The sequence below is a fragment of the Vidua macroura genome, chromosome 1 (genome assembly GCF_024509145.1).
Source record: "Vidua macroura isolate BioBank_ID:100142 chromosome 1, ASM2450914v1, whole genome shotgun sequence".
Lineage (NCBI taxonomy): Eukaryota > Metazoa > Chordata > Aves > Passeriformes > Viduidae > Vidua > Vidua macroura.
Genome location: NC_071571.1, coordinates 150,001,468 through 150,017,294, shown reverse-complemented (window position 1 = coordinate 150,017,294; position 15,827 = coordinate 150,001,468). Strand labels below are relative to the sequence as shown.

Here is a 15,827-nt window from a genome sequence, read left to right as displayed (position 1 = left end):
CAAGACTACTCCCTGGTCAGCACAGCTGCTGGGGTGATAGCCGGGGAACATTTTTACTATTTGGGGTACATTTCCAATGTTAGACTTAGTCTGAAATCTCCAGATGAGCCAATTAAAGGTGTTTCTGCTGCTAAAGCCAAAGGACTTTATGGAATGTACCCAGGGAAAGTAAAGTTGGAATTTTCTTTCCTGATTTGTGGCTCCTAACATCTTGTGTTTCCAACAAAGTGTCGTTTGCCCTTGTGAATGAAGGATGTGTTTGACAGTCAAAGCAGCAACGAAAAGGTCTTTTCCTCTCCAAAAAAAAAAAAAAAAAAAAAAAAGGAGAAAAAAAATTATATCCTAGAACAAAGAGTAGAAACAGTGATTTAGCTGTATAACTCCTACAAAATTCCTTGGTCATGGAGGGAAACACTTTTCATTAAAACTCAGGTAGTTAAGCTCATATGAACAGAAATCAGCTTTCTGTAGGAGTCCCTTAAAAGGCTGGACTGTGATTTCCTTGCTGTTCGTCTTAAAATATCTTTCACCAAGACAACAGTGTGGCTACACGTAGGCTTTGCTTTGAGGAGAGCTTTGGGCTGTGGACCTCTGCTTATTCTGGATGGATTTAGTCCCTCAAAGACTGCTCTTTCCTCAGAGGGATGAAGGCTGTGCTCTGCAGTGGATGCAAGAGCAGCTTCTCAATTCTGGGAAGTGCTTTCTTGGATTTCAAAGAACTGGCATGCTCTCATTACCCTCTTTTTCTTTGGTGTTATACTAAAGACATGCTTCATTTCCAAAAGAAAGAAAAGGCTTTTATGAATGTGCAAACAGTAGTCTCCTCCTGTGTAGACACAGCCAAGCATTTGCCAGGGGAAGAAAAGTTGTTTATCTTCCTTGTTTATCTTGGTATGGCTTGTTTGGATGTGGTGTCTAGGTGCTTGTGTGCGCAAAGGGATTTCCAGGCTTCAGGCTTGGAGAGAATGCAGGGCATTCTCTGCCCTGCTCACAGCCTCAGGTGTGGCATGTGAGGAGGTGGGTGTTGCTGAGATGGAATTTTTTGGTCTGAAGTGCACCCTGAAAAGTAAACACTGCCACTGGGTCTTGATCAGCACTTAGGAGAAAATCACCTCTGTTTTCAGATGTGGTTGAAGCAGAATTGTAACCATAATTAAGGAAAAAGAAAAAAAATACTGCAATGCATGTAGCAGATTGAGGGGGTAGAGAAGATCTGGAATTTTTAGAAAACAGGCATTGGGAAACCTTGTGTGAGTCCTTACAGGTGACTTTTGGTGAAGTGCAGATCTGTGCAGTCTTCTTTTCCACCCCAGAGGTGCTCAGCTTGCATTGATTACACCTTTTTTAAAACTTCTAGCCTTTAAAGCTTGTCCTTGATTCTTAAGTAGTAATTGTGAGAAGTAAAGACATTATTTATGTGGAAATAACAACCACAAATCTCAAACCAGGTTATTGCCAGACATGAGTCGTACCTTGATTATCAGAAAGGATTTTTTTCCTTCCAATTTTGTTATACTGTCTAAAACCTAAGCTGGATAGAGATAGCATTAAAACTTTTAACCTGTCAGATTAGTCTTTATTTTTGTAGTTGGAGAGAAGCATGGTTAGAGCTCTTGAACAAATAAAGATAGTGTTTGGGTTTCTCTTAACCTGTTCACAATTCAAATGTCTTTTTCTTCCTTTTCTATGCAGTACCACCTTGAAATGTCAGCTTCCTTAATGTTGACAGAATAAGAGCTCAAAAAGCTGAATTTAAAAAGTGCATCCATAGCTAGATCAGAGCAAATTCATCAGCTTCCCTACCCACCTGCAAGATCTTACTCCTCACAGGTAGAAGGCATGCGTGCAGGTTGGAAGGTTGTGTATTCTGGTCTGTTCCCTGAGCTGAGTGCTTTAGGGGAAGGGCTGAAGCACATTCAGCTGGGTCTTTACTAGAGCAGATAATGGAGCTGTGTTACTATGTTCCTGTGTTGCATCTTCTTTCCTGTTTGCCTCTCCCATTCAATCCATGCTGTACTTTCACCTATTGGTGTGAGAGAGCAGAGTATTTCATTAGAGATCACGTTTGTGGTGGAGGGATGGGAAGACCCTGCAGTGCAAAGGTCTGCAGTTCAAATGCTGTGCTGGTTAAGACACGTGTTTCATCTGGCAGCTGTGCCAGCTTCCTTCTTGCTGTTTGTTTTCTCATGCTGGCATAGGTGGTGTGACTGTTTTGGCAAACTCAATCCAAGTTAAAATGAATGGTTGTTTTGCTGTTGTTTTAAATCCAGATCAGTTCTGTAATCTTGTTAGCTGCATTGTCTTGCAGACTGACACAGCTGAGAAGGCTGGGAGGAGAAAGGAAATGCCTGTTTATGCTGGCACCGTGCTGCTACTGCACCACGAGGGGACAGAGTATTAAAGCCTTCCTGATGAGCATCCCTTGTCATCCACAGCAGCATTCCTGGTTTCCAAACGTTTCCCAAGAAGGATATTCCCTGTTCTGAAAAAGGGCAAGAGGCTTGTCAGTCCAACCTCAGTTCCAGATGTGATTCCACCTGCTCACCTCCAAGTCTCTCCCTCTTTTTCAAACCCGTGTTATTTAGAGCCAATATCTGAACAAAAGGTGCCAGATATCTACTGTGGCTACTCTGGAACAGGTCTGGGCTACACAGTACTGATCCTGGTAGCCAGTAGTTGAACTTGGTGCTACCCAACTGTGGAATGGCCAGATTGTGCTTTATTGCTGCTCAGTTCCTCCCAAGCCAGAAGCTTGAAGAGTTGTAGGAGAATGGGCATGGGCTGGAGCTGCTCTGGTGTATCTACTGCAATCTGTAAAGGAGATGCAAATATATTAATTGGATGAGTTTTTATCTCTTGGGTTTCTTTTTTAAAGTAGATTCCTACTAGATTTAAAACAGATTCTTACTAGATTTAGTAACAGGGGAGCAGCTTAGTGACACAAAGCTCTGTGGAAAGAGGCTGTGAGCGCTGGCAGGAGTCAAAGCTGGATTAGTATTTTTTGGTGAAGTCAGCTCTTTACAGCAATGGTTACATATTCAAATCTCATTTCTACATGTGTACAGTGATATATGTGCTTTGAGGCAGTGGAACTACTTGATGTATAGAAGCAGACTGGAGTGCAGCAATTCAAACATCAAATAGATGTGTGTAAAATGTATAAAATCATTCCTGGTCTAGTATAAGAGCTAGAAAATTGGTGTGATTTACCTTTTTTTCCTTCCTTTTCTCTGCTGTGTGCCTGCATGAATTGTACCAGATAACAAGGCATGGTTGTATTGTTATTTTGTAGGTGCCTCCCTTCTGAGAACCTGAGAAAGTTAGCAAGAATTTGAAATTATGTATCTTGAAATGTAAACAAAAAATTGTATGGTATAGTGATAATCAGTATACTAAGACAAAAGTATCCTTTGGTACCTTCCCAAAACAGGCTTTAGGATGCCTGTTTTACTTTTGCAAAATACTCATGATACTCTTAGATGAGACACACATTCAAAATAACATTTTAAACCTAATCTCAATAGCCCTTTGACATTTTTCTGAAAACATCTCGATCTGTAGATGGCTTCAAGTCAACATCCTGCATCAGTGTTTAGCTGTACAAAAACTGGATCCAAGGGGGCTCTTTGACTTTGCCAGAGCATCTGAGGATAGGGAGTAGTGAAATATAGAATCAGAGAAAAATCTGGGTTAGAAAGGACATTTAAAGGTTATCTATTCCAGCCCTGCTGCAACAAGCAGGGACATTCTCAACTAGATCAGGTTGCTCAGAGGCCAATCTAACCTTGAGTGTTTCTGGGGCATCCACCACATCTCTGGGCAGCCTGGTCCAGTGTTTTACCCCCTCATGGTAAAAAAAACTTCATCATAATATCTAACCTAAACATTCTCTCTTTCTATTTAAAGCCATTTGCCTGTATCCTATCACTTCATACCCTTGCAAAAAGTCCCCCTCCAGTTCTATTGGAGCCCCTTTAGGCACTGGAGGGGGCTCTAAGTTCTCCCTGGAGCTTCTCCAGGCTTAGCAGCCCCAACTCTCTCATCCTGGCTCCATGGGGGAGCTGCTCCATCTCTCTGATAGTCTTGGTGGCTTCCTGGACCTGCTCCAAGAGCTCCATGTCCTTCCTGTGCTGGGCCCCCAGAGTTGGATGCAGCTCTGTAGGTGGGGTCTCACCAGAGGGGACAGAGGGGCAGAATCCTCTCCCTCACCCTGCTGCCCACACTGCTTTGAATGTTAAGCAAGTTAAATTTATTGTCAGCTTTTAAAACAGCGTTGCATTAATTTGGGAAGTGTGCAATAGGATTAGAAAAGTGCTGATTAATCCAAGAAGACTGGAAAGCAGGGCTGTACCAGCTCTGCTCTGCCAGTGCTGTCAGAGTGTGCTTGGAAGGTTCCTTGTGGAATTTTGTGTGGGTGTGGAGAGGTATTTGGGATGACAGATCCGAATATGGTTGAATATGAAAGGCTCTGAGGCACTTGGGTGGATGTGTTGCTTGAGCTGAGGTGTCTCTGTGCTGGCATGGTGACAGGATCCTGGCCAGCAGGACAGCCTGGCTTCAGGCTGCGGTTTCAGTATGAACTTGTTGGGCTTCAGGGGCAGAGTTCTTGTGCAGCCTCATCAGTTTCCCAATCTTGTTTATCATATGATACACAAATGTGCTTGCTGGATAAGCACAGTAATGAGAAAGAGGAATGTGGGCTTTGTGCTTTGACTGTCAGACAGCATTATCAGAGGACAGCCCAGATTTTGGTGTAGTGGGCACATTCTAGAGTTCTCCTTTATGGAAATTATAAATTAATTTTCATCAGACCTTTGCCATTTACTTTTGTTCAGCTTTTCATTTAAGCCCCTCATATAAATCTGTCATCAGGAGTTACAATACTTGGTATATAAATAGTGTTTGACATATTTGAAGTGCTGCACAAACATTAGCACGCTTTGCGCCTATGTCAGAGTTGCTACTTAAAGACTTTTTCTGGTGCAAGAAACTTTCTCCTTCCAACTAAATAAGGAAATTAGGTTTGTAGTCACACTGGGAGTATATTATTCTGTCTTCACTTTATTCATAGTAGCACATCAGTCTTGTTAATTTACAAGCAATCAATTAATTTTCACTCATTTACAGAAGCAAAGTATTATTGATACGTACTGGGAGAGCCAAGGGTACTGTGTGCCTTTCGGCCTTTCTCTGGTCTGTCTTGATTTTTCAACATTCTCCTAAATATACTGTACTGTAAATTCTAATTTTGGGCACATTCTCCTAATTTAGGGCAAATATTAATCTGTCTTTTAAATTATCTGTGACGCATATCTGTGGGTTCTTTAGATAAATGAGTAAAAATGAGTGCTATCCAGTTTTCTACCTATAGAAAAAGCTTTTTCTTCTTCTCTCTGGGGTAAAGGGAGGGAAAGGTCACCTATCCGTTGCCTGTTATTGATAAGAAATTCCTCTGAAGGCTTCCCAATGTCTCTTGCTCAGCTGTACTAGTCTATTTTATGTTCAGGATGTAAATGTCAGCTTCAGAAACTTAATTAAAATCAATGTGATTACAGTGAACCGCATTCAAGTGGCAGATGATTGTGTGACTGCCTTGCAGTTGTAGGGAGCTGCTAACAGACACATGAGAACTCCTCATAGGAATTCATATTCATGTAGGGATCCCCTGTACCCAAAGTGAAATCTCATTCTGGAGCAGGTTTCTGCTGGAGTCAAGCTCTCCAACAAGTACTTCTAGCTGTGATTAATTTGAGGTCAGAAGTTTGTGGTCCAGGTTGAAACTGATGGTCCTTACCTGTTTTTTTTCCACTCAGCAATCCATCTGAGGAGTTTCCTGAGCTGAAATGCTGGTTGCAGTAGAGTCTGGAGAGATTTCAGATTTCCTTGGCCGTGCTTCCAGCTAAAAGATTGTGGTGACATGTCTCAGCAGGATGCTGTAGTTGCCATTGTGCAGTGGTTAAGCAGTTAAGTTGTTTGTCTGGAAACTTCTGATTAAACATTCTCATCACTGCCACAGAGAACATCAGGCTGCTTTGGCAGGGCTCCTCACAGAGCCACTGTGGCAGGCACAGAGGCTGTCACCCATCCTGGAGTGATGGCAGTGGCTTTGTTGGACACTCCAGGCATCTCCACTGGGTCTGTGGAGGTTGCCCAGGACCTGAGGAGACTCTGCATGTTGTTTACTACTGATGGGAGTTAAATGCACTGACCTGATGCTGGCTGCAGTGCCAGTGCAAGCCTTGGGGATTAATCTTGGAATGTTTGGAAAGAGCAGCCAGGGCTGAGCAAGTCCCGGAGCTGGATGAGCCTCCCTGTTCTGTGCTCCCTGTTCTGTCCTGATGGGACATGTGGCTCTAAATGTTTTAAAATTCAAATCCTCTGGTTTATTAATAAAAAAGTATATAAGCAAAGAGATGTTTTACTTGAGACTGCAAACCAGTCATTTTGAGCGCCTTAATCACTATGTTTCCTTATTTCTCCAGTTTTTGGTTCTGACTGTGAATTGATAGCACCTGGAATGAGCTCTGCAGCTTTCCTGAACAACAGCGAAGAGAAGCTCTTGATGTGTTTGTTTCATATAAAGCACCACTTCTTCCTTCCTGACAATACATGGCTTTTTAGAATATATTTTCCAACACTTGCACTTGACCTCCTGTGCACCCGTTCTGCTGTCTCCTTAGGGTTTGTGCTTTTTCCTGAATTGCAGCATGTACTAATTGTTGCTAATTACTTTCTTGGGCTGACAACAACTATCTCACCACATACTTTACCTTTCACACATAAATCAGAAAATATGTCTATTTTTATTTTTGATTTTTGATTCTGTGATAGGTTTAGACCTGATTGATGATACAAAAAAGACAGAGGCTTTAAATCTTTCTCGATTTTGGTGGGAATTAGGACATCTGACGTCTTCAGTCCTTTTGAGATCCCAGCCTGAAGACTAGAGAGGGTCTGAGATGTCCATCTTGATTCTTTTCTGAGTAAGCACTAATGGTTTCAGCTGAGCCTTATGCATCAGTAGCCTCAGTAATTCATGGTCGTAGATAATTTTACCATAATTTTTTCCTTTCCAAAGCCACTTCTTATCACAGCAGGAGTAACTATCATCTGAGAACATGTACCTCCACTTTCATTATCCAGTGATAGTGTCAGAGATGGGGGGAGGGGTGGATTTCCAAAACGTAATGCTGTATGCTGCATGCTCTGTGCAGGGTGCAGGAAGGGATGAAAATGAGTGAATCTCTTCTGTTTGCATAGAGAAGAGTTGGCACTATTCCCTTGGGATGAGAGCTCGACTGCCAAAATGTTAGGCTTTACTAACTAAGCAGAGCTTGTCCTTTGGGTGAAGAAGAGGTTAAATATGCCTCTGTCTCTTCTGGGAGTACTTGGTGGTGGTGAGTGTTTCCAGGGATACAGGCAACTGTTCTCCTTTGTAGTTTATGATACAAAGAACCTCAAATGCAGGCAAGAAACAAACTTAAACAATTCACATTAAATGCAGATTTAAAACCCGTTCACTGACCTGATAATAGCCCTTTGGAATTGCTGGGGAAGGTTGCAAAAAGTGAACTGCTTTAAGAGGGGACAGGATGAGTAATTGGAAGAGTTTCACTGAAGGCTGGTGAATGACAAAAACAATGCTTGGCTTGGGAAATCCACTGGGATAAAAATAGTCTGAGGTTAGGAGAGCACTTGGGGGAAGTGTTCCCTTGTGCTTGCCTGGTGTTGCCTCATCCCCTGGCACCCATCTGTGGCCTCTCTGGTTCCTCCTTGAGTTGTTTTACTGAGATGCCTGCAGGGAGCTGCTCGTTTGCATCAGACCTTTGTTCCCGGCAGCCCGGGCACCTTCTGGCTGGCGGGACAGGCTGTGGCTGGTGAGGCTGTGGTGCTGCCAGCTGCTCGAAAGCTTGGATTTGCCCACAGTGTTATGAAGTTTCCCTTCCACACAATACTGGCCTCTGCAAGCCTCCTGCTGGCTTTGCTGCTGTCCATCTTCCTTCAGGTCTGGGCTCGCCATCCACTTTGCGCTGGATGTCCAACCCCAGGGCATGGGAGACAAGGGAAATTTGGGACACTGCAGGCCCTGAACCAAAAAGATGCTTCTGAGGGTGCTCACATTGCTGCTCGTGGACACAGGGTCCTGTTGGGCTTGATGGAACCCCTTCTAACTCATGAACTTACTAAACATGGCTTGTGTTTCCTTCCTGTACGCTTGAAAGAATTTTGTTTTACATTTCTCTCTGCACTCTGTTGCTTCTGAGAGATTATTTAAAGGTTGCAGCTTGAGGAGATGTGTGAGCTGATTTAACAGCTTGATATCACCTCACCAACGGCATGATTCCACTCCTACATGTGTCATCTTCCCCCTCTATTCAGATTTAGTGCTTTCTTAATTCTCTTTTTGCAGTTAGTTTTCTGCTTGCTTAATTTGCAGAATCAAGGTTTTAAATAATTTCTTTGAGGTATAAAACAACAAATTTTGGGAAGCAGTCAGAGTCATTTAGGTTGGGAAAGACTGCTTAGGTCATCAGATCCAGCTCTGAGCCCAGCACCATGACCAAGTTCACCACTAAACAATGTCCTCAAGTGCCACATCAACGTGGTTTTTGAACATTTCAAAGCATGATGACTCCACCACTTCCACAGGCCAGCCAGTTCCAAGGCTTTTACCCTTTTATGAAGAAATTGTTCCTAATACCCAATCTAAATCTTCCTTGGTGCAGCTTAGGGCCATTTCCTCTCATCCTATCCCTTGTTCCATGGGAGAAGAGTCTGACCCCCTCCTGGCTTCACCTTCCTGTCAGGGACTTGAGGAGAGTATTAATGCCTCCCCTGAGCCTCTTTTTCTCCAGGCTGACAGTACCATCCTATAGAAAATCCCCTCACCTGACTCACTCCAGGTCACCTCTGGCTCCTGTAGAACTTCCACTGGTTATGTGCTGATGTTTTGTTGGAATTCTGAGAAGAATCACTTGTTCATCTCTGCATGCATTTGTGTGTGTGTGTGTGTGTACCTGTGTGAGTGTTTTCAGTAGGAAATTTTCAGACCATTCCAAGCACAGAAGCAAAGGCCTGGGAATCACTGAGAGAAGAGTCTGGGAGCAGCGATAGCCCGGCTCCTGCTGAGCTCTGAGCTCCTGCAGCAGGGATCTGCTGCCTTGCAGAGAGACATGGCTTCCCTGGGACAGGGAAGGAGGAGGCAGCAGAGCTCCTGCTGGCCCCCTCATTGGGATGAGAGCAGTTCAGCCTGGCATGCTGCACCTGAAAGGGTGCTCATCCCTGCTCCACTAACACATTTGGTTTTGAATTACTGCATGTCAGACCTTTCTGATGGCTGGCACCACAGTCTGCTGCTGGTTTATGTAAAAGGTTCCTTTCTTGGGCAAGAGATCTTCAAACTCTGAAGTTTATCTCAGGGCAAACAACATTTGTTGTGTTTGACAATGCTCCTAAATAATTGTCTCTTGGCTGGTTTTATAAGTAATCTCTACTGAATCTCAAATGAGTCAGGGGAGGAGGGGGAAGGAAATCCAGGGGCTGTGGTGTGATCTATGAAATCCTGGCTGTTGGGGCACTGAAGTGGATGAAAGTCCAAGATGATTTTCTGGTTCTTGATGGAGAGCGACTTTTAAAGGCTGCTGGTGGGTTTTTTGAACTAATACATCTTGCTTTCATCCACAAACCTGCTTTTGAAATTTTGGCTTTTATGTTACTGTGTTTTACATAGAGGAAATACTGGCCTAAATCTGATAAAATGCATGGAACATATTTACTGATGTTTTCTGAAGTCGTGCTGGTAAAACCTCAGCAATTGTAACTGGTGTGTGAAAGAGTAGCTTACAATGAAATATGTTTAGTATTTTTAATAAAGTCCCTACCTATGTGCTGCTTAGTATTTTGTGTAGGTTATTACATGGTAATATTTAAAATGTGTATATATATATATATATTTATTGTATTTTACAGCTTATAAGGAGTGTGTATTTCTCTGTTTTAGGGCATAATTCAGAAGATTGTGGACTGTCACAAAGTGAAAAATGTGGCCTGCTATGGGTTACGGCTCAGTCACCTGCAGTCTGAGGAAGTTCACTGGCTACACCTGGATATGGGGGTGTCCAATGTGAGAGAGAAATTTGAACTAGCCCACCCTCCAGAAGAATGGAAGTAAGAATATAAGTCTGTTCAATGTCAGTCATATAAGTCCTCCTGCCTTGTTGGAAAAAATACTCTGTAATTTGGTTTACTAAGAAAGATCATCTTGTATTGGAATAGAACTGGTGGAATGGGAGGAAATAAACCCACCAAACGTCTCTCTAAAAGTTGTGAGAGAGATTTTGTTTGCTTTAAGGGGTTTTTGTTGTTGTAAGGGGTTTCTTGCAAACTGAAGAGAAACCTTGGATTTAGAGGAAACATGAAATAGGAACAGAAATATCCTAGATATTTATGCTGAAATCTGCAAGTTTTGTCATACGTAAAAGTTTTAGGATAAGAATAGTTTTCCTAGTTGTGGTATAAACACATGGCTGCAGTTTTAAAAGGATAAATCTTGTTATTTAAATAAAGCCAAAAGGATATTGTTAAATACTGGTTGTAATTTATAGACTGAACAGTAGAAGTGTGATTTGAAAAGAGTGAAATGCAGTCAAAAATAATTTTATCCCTCTGCTTTTGAAAAACTTCTCAGTAGTTAAACTTCATTATATTGAGACCTAGAGCAGTAACTGACATCTGCCTTCCTTCTGACTGTGATCTTCTCAAATTATACCAAGAGCAATGAACACTAGAAAGATAACTGTAGAATTTTGGGGTTTTTTCTTAGCCTGGGCACATTTGCTGAGGTTTTTCATGATGCTGGTTAGTTGATTAAAAGAAGTGGCATAACCTAAGTTTTTTCAGCTTTTTAGGTGGGTAAGGTGGTGATACCCACTCAGGAGGGGAAGGAAAGTCTCTCCACTTTCCTGGTAGAAAGACAAGAAGAAACTAAAATTTATTTGTAGAAAGACACAGTAGTCTACTAGAGAAAATGGGGAGCTCAGAGTTGTAAAATACCAATAAACCAAATAGAGATTAAACCAAAGAGTAGATTACTGTAGCTCCTTGTTCTCTGCAGGGGCATTGTGCATCTATTTCTGTGGTTTATGTTCATAACCACAGTTGTGCTGAAGTTGCTGGTTGTTTTAAAGGATGCACATACCTTCTGCAAAAGTCTTGTAAACAGTCTATACATAATTTCTCACAAGTGGAGTTATTCTAGCAGAAGTCACATTTGGTAATATTCAGTTTGTAAATTATCTTCAGGGTCCCGATTTTAACAAATTCCACAAATTCAAAGAAATTAGGAATATTTAAAACCTGTGTTTCAGGAATGTTGCATATTCTCTTTTATGCGTGTTATATTTTATTGATTCTGTGATCTACACAGGTATTTTCCCTCCCAAGAAGTTTTTCATTGATAATATTGTGAAATCACACCTTAGAAAGGAGGAGATTCCTGAATGCTTTCTGTGATTAGTGGTGTTATCAAGTGGTGGATGAGATGTGAATAATTTATGTTGTAGAAATTTGTTACCTAGTGTACCAATGTCAATTCCATGTTTATAAGGCAGTACAACTTGCATGGTACACATTGCAGAACACATTTAATTGGTTTTAAAAACAAAGTTAGATATTGTTTTGAAGCTTGTGGAAAGGAATTGTGTAAAATGCTCATAAAGAGCTATGATAAGGTGTAAATTATTCAATACCTTTCCAAGTGTCATTTAATGTGTTATCAAATACATGCAGCCTGACATACCTTTTAAACCCAGAGAGATTTGCTGTGCGTAATCAAAATGCTGCTGTCATATTTGTAATGCCAAAACACAAAGTGTCTAAGATCATATGACAGTACTTGTAGAAATATTTAGAGTACTAAAGGGGAAGTAGTCTTGGAATGGTTCTTAAACTAAAAACTTCATATAGTGTTAGTAAACCACTCAATATTTCATGTGTTTTTTTTTATTTTTATCATCCAAATTAAGGGGTTGTGTATTTACAGTGTTCAGAAATTAAATCTTGGAATTCTTCTGGACTAATCCAGATACTAGAAGTTACATGAATTGTCAGTAGGTTGCACACAAAAGTTACCAGGATAAAATCCATCACCCAGCTGGGTGAGCCAGGGTTAGCAGGATGTGGGGCTCTTAAATCATAGATAACAACAACCCTCAATCATTTTGAGTAATACTGAGCCTTGAACAGCAGGCACAGCTTCTGTCCTTCATGTCTCTGACAAAACTGCTCTGTGCCAGGGCCCTTTTCCTTTCACTGGTGTTTTGTGTCACACAAAAGGAATTTCAAGAGGTTCACGTAACAAATTGTGTGTGTTGGAACACCTTGTTCCCCACAGGACAGACACCTTCCAGCTCTGTAGTTTGGGTTTGGAAAGCAGGTCCCTGTAACCAGGTGACATCCATGCTGTGGCTCTGACAGGTAGGAGACACCCCAGTGCTCAGCAGTCCTGGACTGTGAGTTTTGGTAGCTGTGATACAAAAGCCCTGGCACAGATACAAGGCCAGATGATCTGTGGGACGGTTTAATGAGTTGACCAAGTTGATGTAACAGATCTGTCCCTCTCCTTGCTGCATTCTGTCTTCTCTGGCTTCCAGTTATCCAGTCCCTTTCCTTCTGTGAGCCTTAATACTTCTATAAGCCTGCAGCAAGCTGATTCAGTTCATTAAAGTCACACAAGACTTCCCCTTTCTCTGCCCTTTTGGTTCTCATCTTCTCTGTTCTGGTTACTTTTCTGTTGATGTGAACTGAATCAGAACCTGCTGGAGGCAAGGTTGGGATTGGCAAGATTATTTCTTTCAGTAACGCAAGTTATTAAGAGTTGGATCATCCTTTCTCTTTTGGCTCTACCAGCTGCCCTGCTAGTGCTTGTTACTGACAGGGAAGCTCCCAGACCTGCTCAGTGGTGTTCACTCTGCTGTGGATGGGTCACTTCACTGCACAACCTGTGAGCTCTATGGATGCTCACCTTTGTGAGGTGTGTCAGTGCTTCTGAGCCCCAGTGGAGGGGCAGAGCAGAAGCAAAGTGGTGATCTTGCAGCAATAACTTACCAAACATAAGGGGAGTGATCATCAGCTGGGATGCTTGCTCCAAAAGCAGACCTGGTTTGTGAAAAAGGGACATGTCATCCTTGTCAGCTGGCTGCATTTCAAAGCCAGTAAATGTAGAGGATATTGAAAATTGAGCCCATCCTTGTGTTGGCCTTTGGAAGTCGGCTCCTTCATTCCCACAGGCCCAGGCAGAGATTAGGTTATAAATAGCTAATGAAGGTCACTCAGGGTGACTGTCCCAGCTGAGCTGCTTTGCCTTACCTGGTTTTCTCATGACATCCTGTTGCAAAAAGCAGTACTTTCATGGCTGATCAGTTAAGAAGACATGCCTCTGTAAAGGAGAGAGATTGATTCTTGTCTGTTTGTTGGTTTGTTTTTTGTTTTTTATAATCCCAGAGAGTAATGGTGTTCTGCATCCTAGAATCACAGAATCATTTGGGCTGGAAGAGACCTCTGAGGTCATCAAGCCCTACAGTTAACCCAACTCTGCCAAAGCCACTACTAAACCATGTCCCCAAGTGCCACATGTACGTGTCCTTTAAATCCCTCCAGGAATGTGATGCCACCACTTTCCTGAGCAGCCTCTTCCAATCTTTGACAGCCCATGAAAAAATTTGTTCTGATATTGAATATCCAATTTTCTGATCTATAATTCAGTCTAAACCTCTCCTGGTGCAACTTGAGATGATTTCCTCTCATCCTATCACTTAGGATGAAGTGATCACTCTATCACTTAGGAGAAGAGCCTGACCCCTACCTAGCTACATTCTCCTGTCAGGGAGAGAGGGATGAGGTCTCCTCTGAGCCTTCTTCGCTTCCTCAGCTGCTTCTCACCATATTTGTGCTCCAGGAGAGATTTAGGTTGGATATTAGAAAAAAAGTCTTTTGGAAAGGATTGTCCAGTGCTGGAACAGACTGCCCAGGGAAACAATGGAGTAACCATCCTTGAAAGTGTTCCAGAGAAAGTGTGAACTTGGCACTTGAGGACACTGTTTAGTGGTGGACATGGTGGTGGTGCTGGGTTGATGGTTGGACTTGAAGATCTTAAAGGTCTTTTCCAACCTCAACAATTCTGTCATTCTAAAATGCACTGGATTCTAGAGCCCCCAAAAAGGAAGGAACACTTTTACACAGACTTGTTTTATTCCATGTCAGTCTCTGCAGTTGTGTTTGGCAGTAGGTTTTAGTGGATATGGCAGAATAAAAAACAGGAGAGGCTCTGCTTTTCTGGACAGTGTGCTCATGCTGCCTTCTCTCCCTGACGCATAAACACCTGGAGGTACAATTTGGCTGACATCTAAATTCTAGTGAATAACCAGTTATCTGCTGGGGATCATGAAATGGAAAGGCTGATCAGCATTAGAAGGTGATTCTGTGTTCCCTTATATATGAGAGTAATTTGTGAGAGTTTGTCTTAACTGTGACTTTGAGTGTTTTTTTTGTTTATCTGTGTCCTGTGTCACAAAATGGTTTGGACTGAGAAGGACATTTAAGGATCACTAAGTCCAACCCCCTGCCATGGGCAGGGACACCTTCCACTATCCCTGGTTGCTCCAAACCCCATCCAGCCTGGCCTTGAACGCTTCCAGAAATGGGGCAGGCACAGCTTCTCTGTGCCAGGGCCTCACCACACTCAGAATAAAACATTTCTCCCTTGTATACACTGTAAATCTACTCTCTGTCAGGTGTCCTCGGCCTCTCCTGCATGCATTTCACTTTTTAATTTAACAATGTGTTTTCTGTGCACAGGAATTATGAAATGTATTGCCATACCACAACAAGACATCATTCCAGTATTCTTTGTTTGTATACAGTGTTTGTATTCTTGACTTAGGTAAATTAAATTTTTTCCTTATTTTAATGATTTCTAACAGGACATTGTATTTTCAGTGAATTCTAAGTAAATAAGGACATTGCAAGTTCTGCTTGCAGTGGAAACCTAGGCAGCACTTACTCTAGTAAATTTTTACCAAATCCCCACATAAATCTTGATTACAGGCAGCCAAATCACTTGCTGAAAAGAAGTTCTTGTCCTGCTGAAACCAACTGATTGAGATGTTGTAATATTTGCTCTTATCATGAGCAGATTGTTAAATATACTTACTTTGGGAAGTACTCTTAAGAGTGTGTGTTAGGATATGCTGTGTTGGCACAGCCCAAGGGATGGAGACATTCATTATCAGACTTTCATTGAAGGAATGTGTCAGAGGAGGAAGCAAACAGTCTGTGTCAAACACCGTAGGCTGTTACCACAGGACAAGCAATAATACTAAATTTAGGGGCTGAAAGCAGAAGTTAAGGTTTGAGAAGTGATACAGATTTGGTGTAGGTTGTGGGTCATTCTGATTTTCCCTCATTTCTGGTGTGCAATTACCTTAAAAAATATGACTGTCAGGTTCAAAACTGTTTGGCTTTTGCATATGTCTTTTTGCATATGAATAAGGGAGCAGAGAATATTTTTGCACAGAAAACCTATGGGAAATCCAGAGGTGAATATTGGAGCATAGATCAGAGAAGGAGCAGAGTCCTGTTCCTTGCTCTCTTGTAGGATGTGGCTCCCTGGTGAGTGACACTGATTGTCACTCCTGGAGCAGCAGGATCAGCCTTTTAAGTCCTTGCTTGTGAGAAGCAGAGATAAAAGCTGTTGCCAGGGGTCATGTCAGTGCTTCTGGCAGCTCATCTGTTGTCACCTAACTGGGGCCTCCCTTTCCATGGATCTGGAG

General features: G+C 42.2%; 1 protein-coding gene across 11 annotated transcripts in view; it reads left to right on the top strand.

The window, feature by feature from the left end:
* The window catches only part of PTK2 (protein tyrosine kinase 2), a 189,336-nt gene that overhangs the window by 84,934 nt on the left and 88,575 nt on the right, over positions 1 to 15,827 (top strand). For all 11 annotated transcript variants that reach the window (XM_053976570.1, XM_053976598.1, XM_053976589.1 and 8 more), the window contains one exon: positions 10,001 to 10,167. In XM_053976570.1, the coding sequence (XP_053832545.1) occupies positions 10,001 to 10,167 (167 nt within the window). The remainder of the gene's footprint in view (positions 1 to 10,000; positions 10,168 to 15,827) is intronic.